Below are 23,014 nucleotides of genomic sequence, written 5' to 3' on the forward strand. Positions count from 1 at the left end.
TGCCACTATAATCCTAATAGGAAAGAAAATGGTCTCACATTATAATAAAATATAAAAATTTATTGAATCACATTTAAAACATATGATAAAAAAAGAGTACATAGGAATATCTTATTTGGACACTGTTCCATACGTATATATAGGGGGCTGAACGTGGAAAACCACATAGATGGCCCATAGACTGGTATTAATGTAGTCCAAGATGATCCCTTCTGACTGGAGGCCAAACTACCGAAATCACGTTTTCAGCGCCAATGGTTCATGATCATAAACTAACTGGAGGAAAGATCAAAACAAATCTTAGAAAGTATTATTTTACTGAAAGGGTAGTTGATACTTGGAATAAACTACTAGCAGAGATAGTGAGACAATCAACCATAATTGGTTTCAAACATGCTTGGGATTAACAAACATAGATCTATAGTCAGACAAAAATGTTAACGGAAACCCCCCCAAAAAAACAATGGGCAGACTCGATGGACTACTCAGTCTTTTTTCTGCAGTTCTATATTTCTGTAACTCCTCCTTCTATTAACCCCAACCGTACCAAAAATTTGTGGCAGCAGGGATAGGGGGTATTGGAGGAGAAAAATTACCACTGAACTAGAAGACAGCAGCACAAGGGACACATCACAGTGAAGAGAAGTAATGTCGCTTGTGGTCATTTTGTAAATTTAGGCTTTAATTGCACCATATAGAGAATAATGCAAGAGTTCTAAGAATGAATCGTGTGCATTTTGCTTATCAACTGTCACGGTTACTAAGTGAAATATAGAGGGAAGTGGTAAGTGGAAGGAAATAGATGTTATCATGTGTCGTACCTTTTATAGTTCCAAAACCGTGTCGTGTCCTGTAATTCTACAACTCTACCATGATGGCATATATACAGAAGATCCTAATAACTATGTTACTACTGCTTGCCATTGCAGATGGATGTAAAGGTAAGAATAATGAACAAATAATGTAACTTAGAATGTCAGTGTGAGATTTTAAGAGACTCAGTCAGGGAAATTCACAAAGGCTGGTGCGAAGTTTTAACTATGTATATGACAAGTGGACTTGGTATAGTAACCTCTGTGAATACGTCTGAAACTGACAGAACTGGAGCAATGAGTCAAAAATAAAATTAAAATATCTAATAGTAAAAAAGTGTTTTTAAATAATTGGGTTATAATTTTTATTGTTAGGGGAAATTAAATTAATTCTAATAAACATGTATTTTCATAATATTTTTGTTTAATAAGTTTTTATTAAAGACGAGAAAAATGATACAAATTGTTTTTAAACGTAAGCGCAAGTAGGTCTTGCAGTGATATAACATCCATAATCCTATGAGTCACATATCGATGTATAAAGTTGCCTTATGTCAGGCCTTTTGTTAATTTACGTTGTAATCATACTTTGCTTCAGTACCATATCTTGTCATTTACTTTATTATTATTATTATTATACAGGATTTATATAGTGCCGACAGTTTACGCATTATATATTATAGGAAAAAAACAGAGGAAAAGAAAAGTAGACAGAAAGTAAGGAAGGGGGGAAAAAATTAGGAAAAATGAGGGTAGGGGTGGAGAGGAGGGGTGTTCGCCTCGGTCAGATCTCTCACATCAGATAGTCAAATCATTAATACATTATGTGGTCGGAGCCATAATTTCCGCGTAGGCGGAAGTGAATTTGAAGGCAAACCAACAGGACAATATTTCTTTTCCCAACTCAGCTTTATTTCTAAGGGAGTATGTTAAGTCCTCCATATAGTATATATGATCTTCCTCCACTAGCCATTGGCACAGTGTGGGTATTGATGTTTTTTTCCAAAACCGGGGTATGAGGGCTTTAGCTGCATTTAATAAGTGTGGAGTTATAGATTTTTTTTATGATCCTATTGGCTTGTCTGTACAATGCAGTAATACGATCCAGGGGTCATTGTGAACCTCAAAACCCTGAATCTCCTTGATCCAATAAAGGATAGTAAGCCAATATGGTCTAATAAGCAGACAGTACCAACAAACATGAGCATGTGATACCCGTTCTCCACATCCACGCCAGCAGAGCGGTGATGTTTGTGGGAATGATTTATGTAGAACCACCGGGATATAATGCCACCTTGTTAGAAGTTTGTAGTTAATCTCTGCAAGTTTAGAGGACATTGAAGATGAATGAGATAGAAGGAGGATTGTAGATCTTTGAGTCTCGGTCAGTTCTTTGTGAAGATCCTTCTCCCAGCTGTGAAGAAAGCTAGGGTAGCCAGTGGATGCAAGTGACCTTAATGCTTGGTAGAAGTAGGAGATGGGTTACTCAACTGGTTGGTCTTCTGCAAAGGCTGTTTCTATCAATGTTAGATTAGAAATATCCCGCAAGGGTTTTGGAAGAGCCTGAATGAAGGCTGACAATTGAAGATATCTCCATTGGTCCATTAGTGATATAGCAGATGTGGATGTGAGCATGGTCAAGGGTACAATGTCCGATGCCTTAGTAACATGATGTAATAGGAAAGTGTTTCCAAGGTTCCAGGAATGGAGTCTGGGGTCTATATTCCTGGGCGGAAAGTAGTTATGACCAGTCAAGGGCATCAGGGGAGAGTTGTAAGGCCATTTATGTTTTTTGCACAACGAGTCCAAAATCATTAGGGTGGAGCGTGTAAGCGAGAAGGTACTTGTGGATAAAGTTCTATGTTTCCTTGGTATCCAAATTTGTGAATAAAGATCTGTACCGCTAAGTGCTATTTCTAAAGATACCCACAGCTTGGAATTTCTGTGATATTTCCAGTCTGAAATCCTGTTTAAAGTGACAGCCAGGAAATATCGTTTGATGTCCGGTAAAGCTAATCCTCCCTCTCTTTTAGATCTAGCGAGAAGGGACCTGGCAAGCCTAGGACATCGTCTGTTCCAGACATATCTGCATATCATAGTTCTCAATAATCTGAAAAAACCTGCAGGAATTTTAAATGGGATCATTTGAAACAAGAATAGCAACCTGGGTAAAATGTTCATTTTCACAACACTTATAGGGCGTACACACGGTCGGACTTTGTTCGGACATTCCGACAACAAAATCCTAGGATTTTTTCCGACGGATGTTGGCTCAAACTTGTCTTGCATACACACGGTCACACAAAGTTGTTGGAAAATCCAAACATTCTGAACGCGGTGACGTAAAACACGTACGTCGGGACTATAAACGGGGCAGTGGCCAATAGCTTTCATCTCTTTATTTATTCTGAGCATGCGTGGCACTTTGTCTGTTGGATTTGTGTACACACGATCGGAATTTCCGACAACGGATTTTGTTGTCGGAAAATTTTATCTCCTGCTCTCCAACTTTGTGTGTCGGAAAATCCGATGGAAAATGTCCGATGGAACCCACACACGGTCGGAATTTCCGACAACACGCTCCGATCGGACATTTTCCATCGGAAAATCCTACCGTGTGTACGGGGCATTATCCTTCCCAACCATGAGTGTGCCAGTTTTGACCATTTCTGTAGGTCAGATCTAATTGTATTTAACAATGGCATAAAGTTAGTACGAAATAGGGATGTAAGGTTAGGAGTAAGAAAGATTCCCAAGTATTTCATAGCGCTTTTTTGCCAACTAAAGGGGAAGGAGTTCTGCAGATGAGTCACAGTCTCCTTTGGGATTGATATGTTTAAAATTTCGGATTTTGATATATTATTTTAAAATTAGAGACAAAAAATTAGAGACATGGTGAAATGTTGAGAAAGCCGACATTAAATTGGGAAGGGAGATTCTGGGTTGTTGTATATAGAACAGAATGTCATCAGCATACGCTGCATATTTGTGTTCGGAATTGCCTACAGTGATCCCGTGGATATCTGGGTTGTGTCTTATTGTTGATAGAAATGGCTATAGGCGAAAGAGGGCAGCCCTGTCGCGTACCGTTATATAGAGTAAATGGATCGCTATACCGTTTATTCTCAATTGTGCAGTGGGGAAATTATATAAGGCCGATATTTGTCTTAGGAGTGATGGACCAATACCCAGATGTGATAACATCGCTAGTAGGAATTCCCAGTCCACCCTGTCAAACGCTTTTTTAGCATCTGTCTATAATAGCAGGGTGGGCTGGGAAGAACCAAGTACATGTGCAATCAGGGACAGAGTAAGTAGGGAGTTATCTTGTGCCTTTCTGCCAGGGATAAGACATGTCTGGTCATTCGAGATCTATTTTGGTACCAGGGGAAGGAGCCTATGAGCTATGATTTTGGCATATAGTTTAGCATCTAGATTCAGGAGTGAGATGGGACGATAGCTACCACCAACACCAGGGTCTTTCCCTGGCTTGGGAATGACTGTAATATTTGCATGAAGGGTTTCTGGTCGAAAGTCACCAACTGACGGGATCGCGCTAGCTTAGTTAATCAGTCAGGGAGTGAAACTTCCGCAAAGGAGCGATAGTATGCCACCGTAAAGCCATCAGTTCCCGGCGCTTTGCCTTTGGCCATGGTTTTTAGTGCCATGCACATTTCTTCGGTGGTGAATTCCCCGTCCAGGGCAGCTAAAGTGTCAGGTGGGAGTTTAGGTAAGTTGGCCTGTGCTATGTAATCCTGGATAAGCTGTTTTCTGGAATCCTGTTCTGGTATGTGTTGGTGGACGTAGTATAGGTGTTGATAGAATGATCTGAACTTTTCCACTATTGCAGTGGTGTCGTGGACTAAATTATTTGTCGTGGTCTTGATTCTGGCTATAAAGGATGCGTTTTTTTGTTTTTGTAGAGAACATTTACCGGGTTTGTTACCCCATTCATGTAAGCGTTGGGCTACTATGCGGAATTGTTGTTTCTGTTCCGCATGGAAAAGGTTTTTCAAGTCTTCCCTCTTTTTGGTCAGAGCACATAACACAGACTGTGATAGTCCCGCTTTGTGCTGCTGCTCTAGTGCATTTATATCTCGGATGAGTTCAAATTGTTGAATCGTTCTCTCTCTTTTTTTCCTAGTGCCTAATTCTATGAATTTCCCACAAATAAAGGCCTTATGGGCCTCCCACAATGTACCTGGGGAGATATCTGGGTGGGCATTTTCCTGAAAATAATGTTGCAGTTCGTTGCTAATTATGTTGTCAATTTCCTCTAATAGTAATTGGTCATTGAGTTTCCAGTTAGCTGTTTTATGTGGAATGGATGGGATTTTTAATGTAAGCACAATCGGTGCGTGATCAGATAAAGTGGATGTTTCAATATCAGAATCTATAAGGAGGGAGAGGTGATGGTGATCTATGAAGAAATAATCAATACCGGAATAAGTGTGGTGTAAATGCGAATAATGTGTGTAGTCTCTCATCTTAGGATGCATTATTCTCCACACATCCATCAACTGGGCTTCATGTAGGCGTTTACGTATAAGCGATAGACGCCTATGTGAGATGCAGGATTTACCAAGTGATGTGTCCAGGAGAGGTTCCAGTGGGGAGTTAAAATCACTGTCCAGGAGAACACAACCCTGAGCGCAGTCAGTCAGTTTTTTAAGGGTGACAGCTAAAAACCCGCTTAGTCATGATTGGGTGCATAAAGTGTTGCCAAGGTGCACGGCATATTACCCAGGTTGCCTTTTAAAAACAGAAAACGACCTGAGGAGTCACTTACAGTGGAGTCGAGCGTAAACGAGGTACCCCTACGGAAGGCAGTGGCCACACCTTTTGCCTTGTGCACATCAGATAGGTTATAGCCTACCCCTGTAGGGTAATGTTGAGAGAAAAGTTTCACTGAAGTTGTGTGTGTGAGATGGGTCTCCTGCAGGAAAACAATGTCCTCCCGCAGGCGATCCATCTCTCTGTATAAATTATGCCTCTTACCTGGAGCATACAGGCCTCGAACATTAAGAGATATCAAAGTCAGTTTAGTCATTGGCACCGACAGGGGGAGCTCGCACGTTGTAATCTCCGTAATGATCCTACCTGAGGCAGACATTAGAAAGGGAAGGGAGTGGGAGAGAGGAGGGGTATGTGAAGAAAAGAAAATGGGTGAAAAAAAGAAAAGAAGATGGATTAGCATCAACTCTCAACACAATCAAAAACCTCCATAACTGGAGGTAGGTATGTGCACGCAAAAAACTGCTGTGTGAGTCAGGGGCAAGTCGCAGATCCCGCACCCCCACGCACCCCGTCCCCGTGGGAACGGATGACTGAGAGTACGGGGCCCAACGACGACGGGGTCTTTGCCCCGGGCAACAGACAGTGAACACCTATTACGGCGCATACGCTGTCTAGGCACCGGCACCATATCATACAAACCATAATATGTTTAATCCATGAGTAACTGTAAAACAAACTGTGTGTGAATAACCTAATAGCGCTAGACCAGTGGTTCTCAACTTCTGTCCTCAAGACCCAGTAACAGACCAGGTTTGCAAGATAACTTAAATACATCACAGGTGTTATCATTTGCTGCTCAGTGATTGCAGTTTTCCAGTCTGCATCTCCCTAAGGTAATACTTAAAATCTGGCCTGTTAGTGGGTCCTGAGGACAGGAGTTGAAAACCACAGCGCTAGACAGAGTTAGTCTCCGTATATCAGAAACCTGTGGCAATCTAAACCAGGGACCCAGGTCGTGGGTGATCAACTGTAATAAAATAATAAAATAAAGAGGGGATCAACCATGTCTAAACAACATCCATATACTTGCGGGTATGAGGGAGTTATGGATTCTCAGGACAATATCGAAGAAGTCTCAGATCTGTAGATCAGCCGCATTGGGGAGAGGATCCAGGAGTGTCTGATCTATGCTTACGGTCCACCTTTTGCCATCGTGGTTCAGAATGGGTATTGAGAGGAGGGATGGTATCCTGCCATCCAGGGTTCTCCAGAAGGGAGATGTTGGTGTCTGAGCAAAACTTTTCCAGGTCTTCTGGGAGACAGAGTATCGCTGTTTTGCCATCCTTATGAGCAATAAGTGATGCTGGAAAGCCCCAGCGATAATTAATAGAGGCCACGCGGAGCTTCTCAGTCAGAGGTTGCAGCCCCTGCGACGTTCCAATGTTTCCCTGGCCAGATCTGGGAAGAACAGAAGGGATGCGCCGTCAAAGTCCAGTAGGGTCTTTTCTCGGGCCTTCCGCATTATGAGCTCTTTTTCCTCATAATAATGGAGCCTGCATATGATGTCTCATGGGGTGTCAGAGGACAAATTGTGGGGGCGCAGAGCTCTGTGCGCTCTGTCTATTTTTACTATTTTTAGGGGATAGTCTGTTGCCTGGCCTAGTAGGCCATTAAAGATACCGCGGAGGGACAGGAGGAGATCATCGTCACCGGTGGCTTCAGGCAGCCCTCTTATCCTTATATTGTTCCGCCTGTTGCGGGTCTCCTGATCCTCGATCTCATAGAGAGCCATCCTGTGTGCGATGGTGAGGTTACGAGTGGTAGTCTGCAGACTCCTAATGGCGGCCGCGTGGCGATCAAGGCTTTGTTTCGTTCCAACACTTGCGCCACATCTGATCGAACCGCGGAAAGTTCTTTTTTGATAGTGCGTTCCAGCCCCAAAAACATGGAAGCGAGCTACGATTTAGTAGGGAGGTCACCAACAAGCGCTGCCACTCCAGAGTGTCTGGAAGTGCTATCTTCTCCCTCCGCGCAGGCCGATGTTGCCGGGGAGGGCTGTCTGGGTTCAGATCTATGGCGGGAGGTGGAGCCCGTGCTACGTGGAGAGCGGCCTAGCCCATCCATGGCCAAGGTATCCTCCGTTTCTGCGGCTAGGAAGCACTTTATGGAGCCCGAGGAGGTTGCTTTTTAGGTAGGGATTTGCCCGTTCTATGCATAGTTTGCAAGATGAAAACGGTGTTGGATCGTGGGTTAGTGCAGCTAAAGTATATATATATATATATATATATATATATATATATATATATATATATATTTTTTTTTTTTTTTAAATATAGATATATATTTCTTGCTATTACCATAATTTACTACCAAAGAACAACCCAAAATTAACTCTCCTGCTCCTGACAATTGCAGTGATACCACATATATGTATGCATGTTGTTTGTACCCGTAGGAGATTTTTTATTTATCCTGCTTAAAACACACTGACAGTAACTGACACTGTTACTAATTAAAAAAATTGTTTTGAATTCTGCCCAAAATATGCTGATTGTGACCTTTGACCCTCGACCTTAACTCTAATGCCCCGTACACACGGTCGGACTTTGTTCGGACATTCCGACAACAAAATCCTAGGATTTTTTCCGACGGATGTTGGCTCAAACTTGTCTTGCATACACATGGTCACACAAAGTTGTCGGAAAATCCGATCGTTCTAAACGCGGTGACGTAAAACACGTACGTCGGGACTATAAATGGGGCAGTGGCCAATAACTTTCATCTCTTTATTTATTCTGAGCATGCGTAGCACTTTGTCCGTCGGATTTGTGTACACGGATTTTGTTGTCGGAAAATTTTATATCCTGCTCTCAAACTTTGTGTGTCGGAAAATCCGATGGAAAATGTGTGATGGAACCTACACACAGTCGGAATTTCCAACAACAAGGTCCTATCACACATTTTCCGTCGGAAAATCCGACCGTGTGTACAGGGCATTACACTTACCCTGCCAAACCTTGCTCTTGTTCTTTTTTTTTTTCATTTTTTCCTTTCTTTTTTTTTCCTTTTTTATTCTTTATTTATTTTTTACACACTTGTTTGTTTATATCTTCCTCTCCTGCAAGAAGAATAAGATGCAATATATCTTCCTATATATTCAGAAGAGGAAGTAAACAAAGGGGTGGGCTCACAGTGACTGATTACTGTGATCGCCAGCCAGAGGCTATCACACCGATCAGGTGACCCGGAACAGGGAGTTCCAGGTCCTGATTGTTAGTATGAGACAGGGGCCCCTGTCTTTGTGCTGGAGGCTCGTGGTGCGGTGCTCTCCCAGCACAATAAGAGATACACATATATGCGGCCCTACAGAAAAATACCCACTTCTGCAAGGCCATATATATGCGTATAGTCAGCGGTAAGGGGTTACTATAAATAGAGCATTATGAAAAGTCAACCTGTTATTACCATTATTATATTAGGCCAGTAAGGTCTTTTGCAGTTGGGGGTGGTAAAAACAGGCAGTTGAGCCATATTTTTATTAGCTCCCCACCTGCTACATATCATAATTTGCAATAATAAATAATAAATTTATTCTATTGATGTACCACATGAATAGAATTAAACAACAAATTGCAAATGACATTAATATAAAAATCAAAATCTCCAAATGTAAACATAAAAAATCTAAAACTTGAAGGCAATTCGTTGCAAACTATTGGCAGTGTCCATAAACAACATCTTCTAATATCCTTGTCACCTTTAACCACTTAACCACGTGGGTAAAGACTTCCATGCCGGATTTAAGTCCTTATATTTGGGGCAGGCAGCACCCATTGCCCCACCACAACTGTGTGTGACCTTAGGAATCCAACGTTCTTTACAATTTTCTGCCATCTCTCCTTTAATTACCGACTTCAGATCTCGGCATGGAGGGACCTGAGACCGCCCGTCTCTTTTTGCTTGTGATGACTTAATATATTGAGCTAAACGAGTATTGACCGTAGGCCCACCATCCGCTGTAGTAGTGAAATCCGTGGTAACTGTCGAAGTAGATGCTTGAGCCTCCTTAGGAGAAAGGTGGGTTACTGGTACCATCTGCTCCGGACTGGCGGTCACCGTAGAAGCTTCTGAAAAAACGCTGGCAGTGGGAACTGACACTTCCACTGCAGTGTCAGCGAGTTCATCTGACACCTAGTTCTTCGAAAAAAGAGTCAGCCCGAGTTGGGGTAGACTTGCCAGAATTGACAGCTTCAGTCTTCAGTACTGGAGATAAGTTCCTCCACATTAGCATATCCATGGGCCCAATCGACCCTCATCACCCGTGATGGCGACGGCGGTCTGGCACCTATCAACAATAACTCCCCACATTGACAGCATCTACTCCAAGAACGCATGAATAAGGCAAACCTGGAACATCATCGGCAGACAATTCCCATAGCTGCAGAGCTCTGAGAAATATACAAAGCGATCTCATCCTTCGGTACCATTTGAGTGCCCATATCGGTAACTGTGGTCACAGAGGTGAAGAAACAAGCAATTTCCTGGGGATCATATTCGGCCCACATAGGTTGAGGGACTTCGAGCCTTGGGACTCCCAAGTGCGCCATATCTTCCTTTCGCCCACGAGGTCTTAGCATGTGAACTCAAGATGGCGTTCCGAATAGTAATGCATCATCCTCTGCAGAGTGGGATGATTTCTGAGGAACTGTGGCGCCAGCCTCCTTCTTGCTGCGGCGCGCCAAAACTGTAATGGAGTCCATTTTTGGGGCCATTTTTAACCCTTACAGCGCTAGCAGGAAGTGTCAAAAGACCAGGCTGATTCTTTCCCATGAGCAGTGAGACTCGTTGGTTCTTCCCCACGTTGATAGTACACATGACAACACAGTCTATAAGAAGGATAAAGCTTACTTGCCGCTTTCCCACAGAGCCAGGCGAAGTCCCATTGGAGCTGGAGCTGGTTGCTATGGGTGACTGCAGTAAGGACAACACCTTAGCCCCATGTTGGGTGCCAAATGTAGCAAAATCTTTGACCTCTTCCAGTCTAATGGGTACCTTCAAGGCCAAAGACAATTGACATCCTTCAAAATGTGGTGGGTTGTGAGGCATAGTGGGTGCAAAGATAGTAAAAGTCATTGGGCGCCAGACACTTCTTGGATGTAAAAGAGGTTTTATTTCTTTGACAGTCCTTTTTGTATTTTTGCAGGGGGAAAGAGGGTTAGGGCCAGGACACCCTTAAGTAGATGTAAATTCAAATGGCAGACTCCGAGATTTCAACAGGAGGACAGCTGTACAGGGAAAGGCCCCAGCAAGGTGCCACTTCTGTACATGCAGGATTGCAGTTTCCTATGGCAACAGTACTTAAACAGTTCCTAACTCAAAGTAATAGTTCTCTCAGCTGTACTACAACTTCTCCTTGTAGTTCTTCAGCCCCTTGAGCTCCTGGTCTCTCACTGGACCCTCCGATTCACTACTCTGAATCCCTGAGCTCGACAAAGCTTTTGCGGTGGTATCTCCCTCAAGTGTCACCCACGCTTCCCTGCTGGGTCCCTAGCTTGGCACTCTAGATACCTTCAAGTTTCACCCCTTCTGACCGGCTCAGTCCCTGGCTTGACTCACAAGTCTGCTCTGCAAGCGTCGCCTCCGCTGGTTGGGTCCCTGACTTGATCACCGCCTGAAGTTTCCCGATTCTCCACCGTGCCTGTTTGGTGACAATACTGCTCCGGTACTTGCTTCAGTTACTCACTGTGGTCCCTGGTAAAGGTGATTGGTCCCTTTTATGGTGACAGCTTCCCTTCTACCTCCGATCACGACGGGTTCTCCGACCGGTAGAACCATCACTTTTGATTGGACTGCAAGTCGCAGTCCTAACCCTGCGCTGCCTTCTTACTTCTGAATAGGCCCTCACAGAGCCTGGCAGCCTGATGCCCCCGGGATAGGCACAATCTCCGGCCTAACAGCCCGGGGCAAATGACACACGTCCACCCAGATGGCGGTCCAGGTGGCACACAAGAACCTGGAACACCTGACCGCCCCCGAAATATATAGGCTCTCCCAGTAGGCCAAGGGATTCAACAAAACCCCTGCCGATTGGCTGAGATACCCTACATACTCATAATCTGACCTTGAGTTGTCCTTCTCAATCTAAGACCTCCAAGTGCTCGGCCACCTAGTGGTAGAAGAGGAAAGTACAACCAGGGCAGACTTAGGGAGAAATCAATGGATCCCTAACAACTAACTACAGTAGCTACTCCTGGCAAAGAATTTGGTGAGGAGCTCCCTGACTAAACCCCAGGGCACTACATGTGCAAAAATGCATATATACAACTACAATTTACGAAATTGCTTTACCAAGTACTAGGCTTGCACTAAATATGCCAAAAAAGCAATAGAAAAAATGAGATTCATAAGCAAGCGTGTAGCCAGCGAAAGTTCAAATAAATGTGAAAAAAAACATACAATTCCAATTGCTAAATTTTTTTTGCAAGTGTTGTGCTTAAACTAAATGTGTAAAAAAAAAAAAAAAGTGAAAATTCATAAACCAGCATGTAGCCAGTGAAAGTTCAAATAAATGTGCAAAAATGCATATATAAAGTTCCAATTGCAAAATTTCTTTCCCAAGTACTGCTGTGCTGAAAATTCCTAAAGAGCTGAAATAATTGATATCCACACATGTGACAACGTGCTCCAAACCCCCCCCCCCCCTTTTGGTTACACTCACCAGACCAACCTTTCAAACTTGGACATAAGGAGAAAGAGCTCACATAGTATAGATTGTCTTGTTTATTCAGTAGAAATCAAGCGTACAAAGTTCCATAGTAAAAAACGAGGATGTTTAACCCTCTAGGGGCAAGGCTATCTGTTAATTAAATCTACTGCGTTTCCTTTTTGGATAATTCCCTCACCAAATTAGTACCCCTCCATGAGGGTTTAATGTGGTCTATACCCCCAAATTTTAGACCAGCAGGATTCTGATTATGGTGGATCTTAAAATGTAAAGATAAATTATGATCTTTAAAACCAATGCGTATATTATGAATATGCTCTGCTACCCATATTCTCAAAAGGCGTTTGGTTCTTCCAATATATAATAAGCCACAAGGGCAAGTTAAGGCATACACTACATGTGTCGTATTACAGGTCATAAAATGTTTAATCCTGAACTCTTTGTTATTAGAAGGGGAAACAAAGGTCTTTACCCCTTTAAGTGGTCTTCTGACTTCCCTGCAGGCTTTACATCTCCTGCAGGCAAAGAACCCCTCCTGATCCCAAAAGGTGGGGAGATGGCTAGGGGGGTCATGGACCTTTTTTACTACAGCATCACTGTAACTGCGACCTCTACGGTATACAAACTTTGGTTTGGCTGGAAGAACCGTAGCCAGAGATCTGTCCAAGAACAAGACATGCCAGTGTGTGTTAAAAATATTTTCAACTTCTCTAAACTGGGGAAGAAACTGTTCCTGTCAGTGGGTTTGAAAAACACTCTAGTCTGTAGCTTATCACCGGCACTATAAATAGTCACATCGAGGAAGTTAATTTCTTCCTTACTCCACTGGCTCGTAAGTTTTATATTGTTTTAAATTCTTGTTCAAATAGTCCAAAAATGCACATAATAAAGGTGCCAGACCAAATCAGCAGGAGGTCATCGATATACCGTCTATAGAAGAGGAGTTCACTCCTTCTATTGTGAAAGATGGTTTTGTCCTCCCACTCCCATAAAGAGGTTGGCAAGACTGGGCTGCAAATTTTGCGCCCATAGCCACACCTCTTTTCTGGGTATAAAACTTACTGTCAAACCAAAAATAGTTGTGAGTTAAGCAAAAGTCTAACGTGTTTCTCAAAAAGACCTTTTGGGAGTATGGAAGATCTTCCCTCTTACTAAGGTCCCGATTCAGAGCCAAGAGGGCATCCTCCTGCTGAATAATCGTGTACTTCTTGTCACGTCAGCTGTTATCAAGTACACTTCCTCCTGTCCTGTTAGTGTTATCTCCTGTAATGACTGGAGTAGATTTTTTGTATCCTTAAGATAAGCCTTAGTCTCCACCACACTTTTCTGTAAGAATATATCTAAGTATTCACCCAACCTCGAAGTCACAGACTCAATCCCGTTCACAATGGGTCGGGGGGGGGGGATTTTGGGGGTCTTTATGAATTTTGGGAAGGGTATAAATGGTAGGTATACCCCATTGTAATAAGCGCCTCCAATTCTAATCTATACTGCGTAGTAGTGTCACCATTTAATTTCTGGTAGGTGTTATTATCCTATAATAATTCGGACAGCTGGTCATTATAGTATAGTTTGGCCATAATAGGAACACCACCCCCCTTGTCTGCAGGTCTGATCACTATATCCTTCCTGGATTCAAGGGATTCTATTCCTTCTTTATTATGTCTAGGATTTACGTTTTTCTTGGGAGTAAGTGCCTCCAAATCACGTAGTACCAGTCCCTTGAAAACCTCAAGATGTTGTGTGGTTGTATTCGGTGGGTTGAACAGTGACTTATTTTTCAGTCCACTGTCAACCGCAACCGACATGTTACTGTGGTTTGAGGTTTTATTAAGGAAGTGTTTTTTGATACTAATTTTTCTCATAAACTTATCTACATTAAGATATGCATCAAACTTACATAGAGGTCTCCTCAGACTACATTTGAGGCTTTGATGCAAAATATTCATTTCTTTATGAGAGAGTGTAACTCCGCTGATGTTACTTAGAACTTTATATATGCATTTTTGCACATTTATTTGAACTTTCACTGGCTACATGCTTGCTTATGAATCTCATTTTTTAATTGTTTTTATTGTAGCACATTTAGTTCAAGCCTAGCACTTGGTAAAACAATTTCGTAATTGGAGTTATATATATGCATTTTCGCACATTTTTGAATTTTCACTGGCTACATGCTTGTTTATGAAATTTCATAAATTTATTGTGTTTTTTGCACATTTAGTTTACATTAGCACTAGCACTTTACCATTACCCAATTAAGCTTGTTTGCGCTGTGGTATTTCCATTTTCTTTCACATTTTTGACTTATGTCATGAACAGCAGCAAGTTTATCACTAATTACCATATTTAGCGTGGGTGATTTACTGTTTATTATACATATATATATATTTGGTGCAGCAAAAATTTTAAAAAGGTTAATTTTTGTGTTTTATTTTTTCACACATTAAAATGAATGGGCTGCTCTACATGTGCTGCAGGAAACAGCACATGCTCCATCACATCTGCAAAGGTGTGAATAGAGAGTTATGGCTAGTTATGGCTTTTTTTTTTAATTCTGTACACACATTACGTAGCTGAGAACCTGATAATTTATCGCAGCAATGCCATCTCTTCTATTTAGCTCACTGGAAAAAAAGCTATAAAAAACATATGCAGCCACAACATCTGTTGACGAACTGCTAAGTAATAATGTTTTGTTTATGCATGTATGTTGTCTCTTTTCTTTTTGAGAAAAAATAATAATAATGTTTTGTTTTTGTATTTTATACCGCTTTAACAGCTGTAACAGTTCAAAATGCATGGCATTGTATAGACAGTAGTGCTCAATAGCATGGGTACTGAAACTGTGCTGCTGTTTAACTCATCAAAACCTCAGAGAACAGCAAGCTCACATTCTGTCTGCCCAACAAGTCTCTCTGCTGCTCCTCTCACTCATATTTGTCTCCACCTCCTTTAACATACGCTATATTAAAAAAAGTATTGGGACACCTGCCTTTACGCGCACATTAACTTTAATGGCACCCCAGTCTTAGTCTGTAGGGTTCAATATTGAGTTGGCCCATAAAGCAAGGTCCATAAAGACATGGATGAGCGGGTTTGGGGTGGAGGAACTTGACGGGCCTGCCCTCAACAAGATAGAACACCTTTGGGATGAATTAGAGCGGAGACTGCGAGACAGGCCTTCTCGTCCAACATCAGTGCCTGACCTCAGAAATGTGCTTCTGGAAGAATTGTCAAACATTCCCATAGACACACTTCTAAACCCTGTGGACAGCCTTCAGAAAAGAGTTGAAGCTGTTATAGCTGCAAAGGGTGTGGCTGCACTACTGCTGCTCTCCTAAGCTCCAGTGAGGCCTACTGATCCAAGGAGCTTGATTGCTTCCTATGCCCAGAGTGGATGCAGGAATCCGGGGTGGACCCAGGGGAGGATCCCCCGGATGGCCAGAGTACCGGTCCTCCCATACCAGTGTTTGAGGACCTGGGAAATGGCCCAGCTAAAAAGCGAAAGCCTGACAACCTACAGAAAGAAGGTTTGTGCGAGGATTGCGAGAGTCGCCAAGGAGGAAGAAGTACTGGTGTAGTTAAATTTTGACTTCAAGCATAAAAAAATTGCAAGTGACCGGCTTCCCAGTTCCAAGAGAAGACAGATGCGACCTGAGTTAATGGCTTTGGATGCCAAAGTGGAAAAGCAGAGTTTGCTGGTGGCCACATTGAAAGAAACCAGTGGAGCTTTCAAGGAAAAGTATGGCAACGATGATCGCTTCCATGCAATGCGCAGAGGGGCCATAGAGGTCAGTGGAGGGCATCACCAGAGTGCGAGAAGCCAAGGTTGGTGCAATGCAAAAAAGTTTCTGTGGGCTTGGACTGTGTTTCTGGCCAGCACGCTGGAAAATCTTTGCACCCTGCGCCAAGTATCAGTATACTTGTAGAAAAGGGAGAAAGCAATGGCAGACAGGCTGCGGGTGATCAGCAGTCAGATGTTTTGACTAGCAGTATGTCATCGGGCCAAAGGTATTTCTGTCCCCTTGTCAACTCAGCAGGAAGCTATGGAGCAAGATGATCCATCTGAGCCTGTGAATGGAGCAGGTATGCTAAAGTTCATTACAAAAAGGGAATCGCCTTTGCATGGTCGCAAGTTTGTGGTGTCTGGATCATCTGAGGATGAAGAAGAGGGTAATGATGTACCTTTAAAACAACGGGGGACAGAGAAAGCTGTTTTTGTTCAGTACTTGCCTATACAACATAATGACGGTGTAGTTCCTATAGATGGTGCAGTAGAGGGCAGCGGAGAGCCAAGCTCCTCTCCTGGATGAGACTCCCACCTGTGTACAGAAAGCCAGTGAGGGGTGTGCAGACTTTGCTGTGAAGAGTGCTGATAAGGACATCTCCACTGTTGGTAACCCTTTAGTTACTGGTAATGAAGTAAGAATTACCAAGGGTAATGTCAATATTTCTGTGTCAGAAGCCTCTGCTCCATCTGTTCCTGACAATAATGTTGTCTTTACCTTATCTAAAGAAGGTTCTGTAACTAAAAGTGATGTGCGGGATGTTGCAAGGAGTGCGGTTATTTCCTATGCTGCAGTGGTGGCTGCACCTGTCCCGAGCGTGAGCAGGGTCAATTATTCTGTGGTCACTAGGAGTGATGTGAGTGAAAGTCAGGCCAATCTGACACCATCTGGTAGCTCCTTTAAACGCCGCAATGTGGTCCAATTGAGGTGGACTGAAGAAGGGCCCCCCCCCCCCAATAGGAGAGATGTGGTGGGCCGTATTCTGTGGATGGGTTTTAAAGAGGAGGAGATTTTTGCCTTTATCAGCCCAATTGGGTCACATGAGTATGATCTCTCCTTTGAATTAGAAGAGGTGTAGATATGGCGCTATTCCTACTTGAAATAAAAATATATAAATTGGGAGCCAGGTGGTGGTGAGAAATTAATAAAAATTCTACCAACAAAACCAGAACCTGGAAAACATTTATTAGAGTGAAAAGAAAAACCTTACTCAGTAACAGTTGGGGTGTTAGGCTACGCCCTTTGCCTGTATCAAAATTGAAAGAGTGGGGGTGTGAGAGGTGGTTTGATGTGTTAAACCCTCTGTGATGGCAAAATTTAACCTTAAACAAATGTTGGTGTGCTACACCCTCTGTCTGCTGCACAAATGTGTGTAAATGAGTGTTGAAATGTGTTGGTGTGCTGCACCCTCTGTATTTTTTGTTTGATCATGCCACTTTATTCTAAACATTTAAGTTTGTGATCATATGCTGGTACAGTGTTTTGGCACAGAGGGTCAAACACACCAGCTACTTTGTATTTATTAGATAACAGAAGGTCTTTATTCTCTACCATGTTGGTTTATGTTGGGTGATCCTCACACACCCCAGAGGGTGCAACACATCAGTTGGTCACTCTCTTTTTTTGTTCTTTTGTTTTTGCTTTTGTTTTTTCATAACAGGTTTTTTTCACATAAGGATGTAGCACATTGTTATTTTTCAACATTCACACTCGTCTGTGCAGCAGACAGAGGGTGCAGCGCACCAACACATTTCAACACTCATTTACACTCATCTGTGCAGCAGACACACACCAACATTTGTTTAAGGCTAAATTTTGCCATTACAGAGGGTTTAACACATTTAACACATCAAACCACCTCTCACACCCCCACTCTTTCAATTTTGATACAGGCAAAGGGCGTAGCCTAACACCCCCAACTGTTACTGAGTAAGGTCTTTCTTTTCACCCTAATAAATGTTTTCCAGGTTCTGGTTTTGTTGGTAGAATTTTTATTAATTTATCACCACCACCTGGATCCCAATTTATATATTTTTATTTCAAGTAGAAATAGCGCCATATCTACACCTCTTCTAATTTATTCTCTTGCTCCACCTAGGTGGTAGTAATATGTAGAGGCAGCAATTCCTCTTTTTTTTTTCTCTTTTGAAATATCAGGGCATCCACCTGTCCCATTTTCTCAATTGTAATTTGTTTGGGGATTCCGTGGCGCAGTATTATTATTCTTCAAGATCTCTCCTTTGTCAAGGGGGAAGGATTAGCTGTCTTTTGGGGGAGAGGTATGAGCAGAGGTAGGAGTCCCCAAGATGGGCAGGTTTGTCACCCAAAGTAGTCTCTCGCCAGCCATTATACAAAAAGTCACCATTTTAGTATGTAATGAGTCCATTCCTACTGCAGATCTGGTGGTGTGGTTGGTGAGATATGCGGATGACCAAGCACCCTTGAGGAAAGTTGTAGATGACAAGGGGATATGGACAGAAGGATAGACAGTGTTAGTAAAACTGCATGTCACAGGTAATATTGTTAAGCATATCCCTTTGTCTGCCTTTATAGTCGTGACAGGATTATTACTTTTTATGCAGGGCAACCAAAGCTGTGTCATCGCTGTGGTAAAACGGGGCATTTTTCAATGCCCCGTTCCCTCTGTCAGTGCTCAATGTTCCCTCTGTCAGTGCTCAGGGCATGTTGCAAAGGACTGCAATAGTATTCGTTGTAATCTCTGTAACACCTAAAGTTAGGTCACCCCTATAGCCTTTGCCCTGAAGTCCTCCATAATAAGGGAAGATGGTGGAAGAACTGCTGAGGATTGAGGAGGAACGTAGGGGGCAGCAAGGGGTTGGTGGAGCTGTTTCAGCTAGTTCTGGCCCCCCCAGGTGTCAGTTTTCCAATCTGAAGGTGTGACCCCTCTTGTGTCTGCTCCCCAGTCTGTGCCCCCTACTGTTTAGGTGCCTACTTCTGTTGTGTGTTCTTCCCCAGTGTTTTCATGTGCCCAGTGTTCCAAATGTATCTAAGTCATCCAGATTGGCTTAGGCTGCCAAAGGGGCAGATTCGTGCAGATCTGAGGTGGCAGCTTCATCAGGGCCTTCCCTGAGGTAGTGTAAGACCTCTAGAGGAGGTTCTAAGGTGAAGAAGGGAGAAGCTGCCACTGCTAATGATGTAGATGAGGCCTTTCGGAGTAATGCTTCAGGGGAGGAGGGAGAGTGGACTAAGGTGGGCAGAAGGAGGAATAAGGTAGTCCTGACCTCTGCCGCCTCGGTTTCATCTGTAGAGGTAGATGATCTACCTCTGGGAAACAAGTTTGGGTCCTTATCGGAGGGGGAGGAGGAGTCTTCTAAATTTGTGTCTCAGATGAAGGAGGATGAGGTAGAGTGTTCCCTAAAGAGGTCAAGGTCTCCAGTAAGGGGGGGAGGGAGCTCAGGCTAAAACGCCTACCTCAATCATCCTGATGGCAGTTCCCACTCCGATAAAGGTGGCAACGATTAATGTTGCCAGCATAAAATCTGTAAGGGCTCGTAATATGGCCTTATTTTTGCTCAGCGAGATAGATGCTGATATTTTATTTTTGCAAGAGATCCGGCTAAATAGCCTTTCCGATGTCCGCCTGGCAAAGAGGGAGTGGAGGCGTGGGCCCTCTTTCTGGTCTCTTGCAGCTGAGACTTACAGCGGAGTTGCAGTACTTTTTACTGGCATGGTAACGTGTCGGCGGGTTAGCGAGGTAGAGATTGGAAGGTGTATGGTCCTGGACGTCTCTGTGAAGGGGCATGATCTACATTTAATAAATATTTTATGGACCACAAACTAGGTGGGACAGGAAATGCCTCTTTACAAAGATTAATACTTTCCTTTTTACATCTCAGAAAGTTGTCTTTAGAGGTGATTTTAACACCGTCACTAGGCCCAAAGACAGGAAAAGCTCCACTGACAGCCTGAGATATGATAGCATCTTTCCTAATACGATAGCCAGGGAAGCAGGTCTGGAAGATGCGCATATTAAGCCTTGCCCAGACAGCATGGGTTACACATTTAAGCGAGGCAGTTGTGAGAGCAGGATAGATGGGTTTTATTTTTTTAAGGGGGACTCTGCCTTTTCGGCTCCTGAGTGTCGTATGGTGGAGTTCTCTGATCACCTTATGCTGTCTGTTATTCTCAATGATTCAGATATGCCACCTAAAGTAAAGGGTATTTGGAGATTCAATTTCGGCACTGCTGGATGACGAGGAGGGAAGACAATCTTTTGAGGATTTTTTTCAGGTTCAGGTAACCATCCTGGATTTCTGCAGCAGTAAGTCGGAGTGGTGGGAGCTTTCTAAAAGCAGGATTAGTAGGTTTTTCAAGGCCATAGGAAAAAGGAAACAGCTTGGTAAGTACATTGCCTACCAGAAGCTACGGAGAAAACTTGATCACCTTGTCTCGAGTGGTGGAGATTCAGGGGCAATCTCTGAGGTTAAACTTCTCCTTAGGAAGTATCAGTATGACCAGCATGCTTTTTTTGGTCTTGGAAAGGGACTATGGGAAATGTCACTCGCACGACCATTATCAGAACTGCAAACAAAGCGCAGCAGTTAAGACGGTTGTTGGGCTAAGGGATAGTATGGGCTCTTTGAGGAAATCCAGGTCAGGGATTCTGGAGGTCTCGAGATCTTTTTATGTGGATCTTCTGGGGGAGAAGTACCTCGCTCAGGCAAAGATGTCGAGTTTCTGGACTCTACACCAGGTCTGGGAAATAACATTCCGCTGTCAAGTTTGACAGGGGAAATCACAGCAGAAGAGGTAGTCAAAGCTATAAACGGTCTGGCTATTAAGAAAACACCTGGGCCAGATGGATTGACGGCTGAATTTTATAAGACTTTCAGATTCAGCTTGGTACCTTATTTTGTGGAGGTATTTGACGGCTGTCTGCAAGAGGGTTCGCTCCCTCCCTCCATGAGACCACCATCTGCTGTGATTCTGTTGTCAAAAGGCAAGGATCCTTCGATGATTGAGAATTGGTGCCCCATTTACTTTCTCTATGTCGATTGAAAGATTCTGGCGACGATAATTTTTCTGGCACTTGTCGTCAGTAGCAGACTGATTGCTTTCTTGTCAGCAGCACTGTTTGATCCAGGGCAGGAGTACTTTTTCAGCGGCGTTAGCTGTCCGGGAGGCTCTCAAACGTTGCAGGGCTGAAGGCTTGGGAAAGTTTTTGCCGGCATTGGATCAGGCAAAGGCTTTTGATCATGTCAATCATGAGTACCTCTGGCTTCTCCTTGACAAGTATGGTCTGAAGGGTGGGTTTATTGGATGTCTTAAAACTTTATACAGAGAGGCAGAGAGCTTCATGCTTAAAGGTTGGGTTGGAGGCCCTTCAGGGTTGGATCGGGGGTGCGCCAGGGGTGTCCGCTGAGCCCTTTGCTATACGTGTTCGCAATCGACCCCTTTGTCAGAAAGCTAGAGAGCGGACCGTTGTGCGAGGTGCCGGTGGACATTACTGGTGAGCCGCCCTTGAGAGTTGTAGCCTATGCTGATGATGTTTCTATCTTTATCTCTGGGACAGAGGAGGCGCAGGAGGTGGTCTCAGTGATAGAGCAGTATTCCAAGGCATCAGGCTCCAAGGTCAACCGTGATAAAAGTGACGTTTTTTGGATGAGCGAGGGAGGTGAGAGCTTTGCACTTCTGGACACCTTCCCGAGGCCTCAGCAGAAAGTCAAAGTATTAGGCATCGAGTTTGGCCCTGATGATTACAGTAAGGCAAATTGGGAAGCCAGGCTAAATGATGCTGATGTCAAGGTGAAATGCTGGAAGGGGTGGCGGCTCTCGTTGAGGGAAAGGGTGGACTTCATTAAGACCTACCTGATTCCTACCTTTCTGTAAGTCAGCATTGTTTGCATCTTGCTAAAGTCCTGCTATACCAGGATTTATAGTTGTTTCTTTCAATTATTATGGGGGAACAGGCTGAATCTTGCGAAGCGGAATGTGACTTATCTGTCAGGTAGGTCAGTGTATGTCTGTATAAACTATACATATATTTAGCAAATAAATAACATTTCTAATCATACGAAGTTAAAAACTGTTCTCCTTTTACATCTGAATCCGCAGAGTTCCCCTTTTACATCTGAATCCGCAGAGTTCCCCTTTTACATCTGAACTCGAATAGTTCCCTTACACTGCAAGGGGAGACTCTGCAGTCTCTGATGTAAGGAAGAACTCTGGGGACTCTAACATAAGGGATGCTCTGGGAACACTGAGAACTCTGATGTAAGAGGGAACACTGTGGCTTCTGGTGTAAAGGGAAATTCTGATGTAAGGGGTGCTCTGAGAACCCCGATTTACCTTTGTGTACTCACTCAGAGGCAGGAGGGAGAAGGATGGTGAGCTCACTCACCCCTTGGCAGTCAGCACCTCTCCTCCAGATGTATCTGAGGCTGCTGGAATTCAAATTTCAGGCCCCCACTTTCCTTTTCTGAGGCACAGTCCTGGGGATTAGAGTGTAGGCAGACACAGAGGGGTAAGGGCAGGATGTAGAGGAGCAGATTGAGTCCTCTCCTGTGTGTGTGTGTGTGTGTGTGTGTGTGTGTGTGTGTGTGTGTGTTTGTTAGTGCTGGCTTTGGGCAGTGTGAAAGGGAGTGTAACAGATACTTTCAGCTTAGACAACTGCAGCCAGCAACCCTGCTGGGAAGCAATAGTCCAGTCTGAATGTGTCCAGGTTTCAGGCAGTTTGAAACCCTGACACATGATTCTAAACCCGAACTGTCCGGTTGAATCCTGGACAGGTGGCAACCCTACACACAACCCCACCGCCCAGCCAAAAAACCCAGCGCCCCCCCCCCCCCCCCCCCCGGTGCAGGGCTCGGACTTCGGGCCGAAGCCCGTGGTCTTTTTGCCACCTAGCAACGCCCCTGCTGAGTGGATGTATGCAGCATTGCAGAATCTAAAGGGATTTGATTTGGACACTCTTTTTGTAGTCAGCTTAG

General features: G+C 43.7%; 1 protein-coding gene across 1 annotated transcript in view; it reads left to right on the forward strand.

Annotated features, from left to right (window-relative positions):
* The first annotated feature begins 566 nt into the window (after nucleotides 1-566).
* The window catches only part of LOC141131494 (uncharacterized), a 126,228-nt gene continuing 103,780 nt past the window's right edge, over nucleotides 567-23,014 (forward strand). The window contains exon 1 of the mRNA XM_073618830.1: nucleotides 567-941. Within this exon, the coding sequence (XP_073474931.1) occupies nucleotides 872-941 (70 nt within the window). The 5' untranslated portion in view covers nucleotides 567-871. The remainder of the gene's footprint in view (nucleotides 942-23,014) is intronic.

The sequence above is a fragment of the Aquarana catesbeiana genome, linkage group LG03 (assembly GCF_042186555.1).
Source record: "Aquarana catesbeiana isolate 2022-GZ linkage group LG03, ASM4218655v1, whole genome shotgun sequence".
Taxonomy (NCBI): domain Eukaryota; kingdom Metazoa; phylum Chordata; class Amphibia; order Anura; family Ranidae; genus Aquarana; species Aquarana catesbeiana.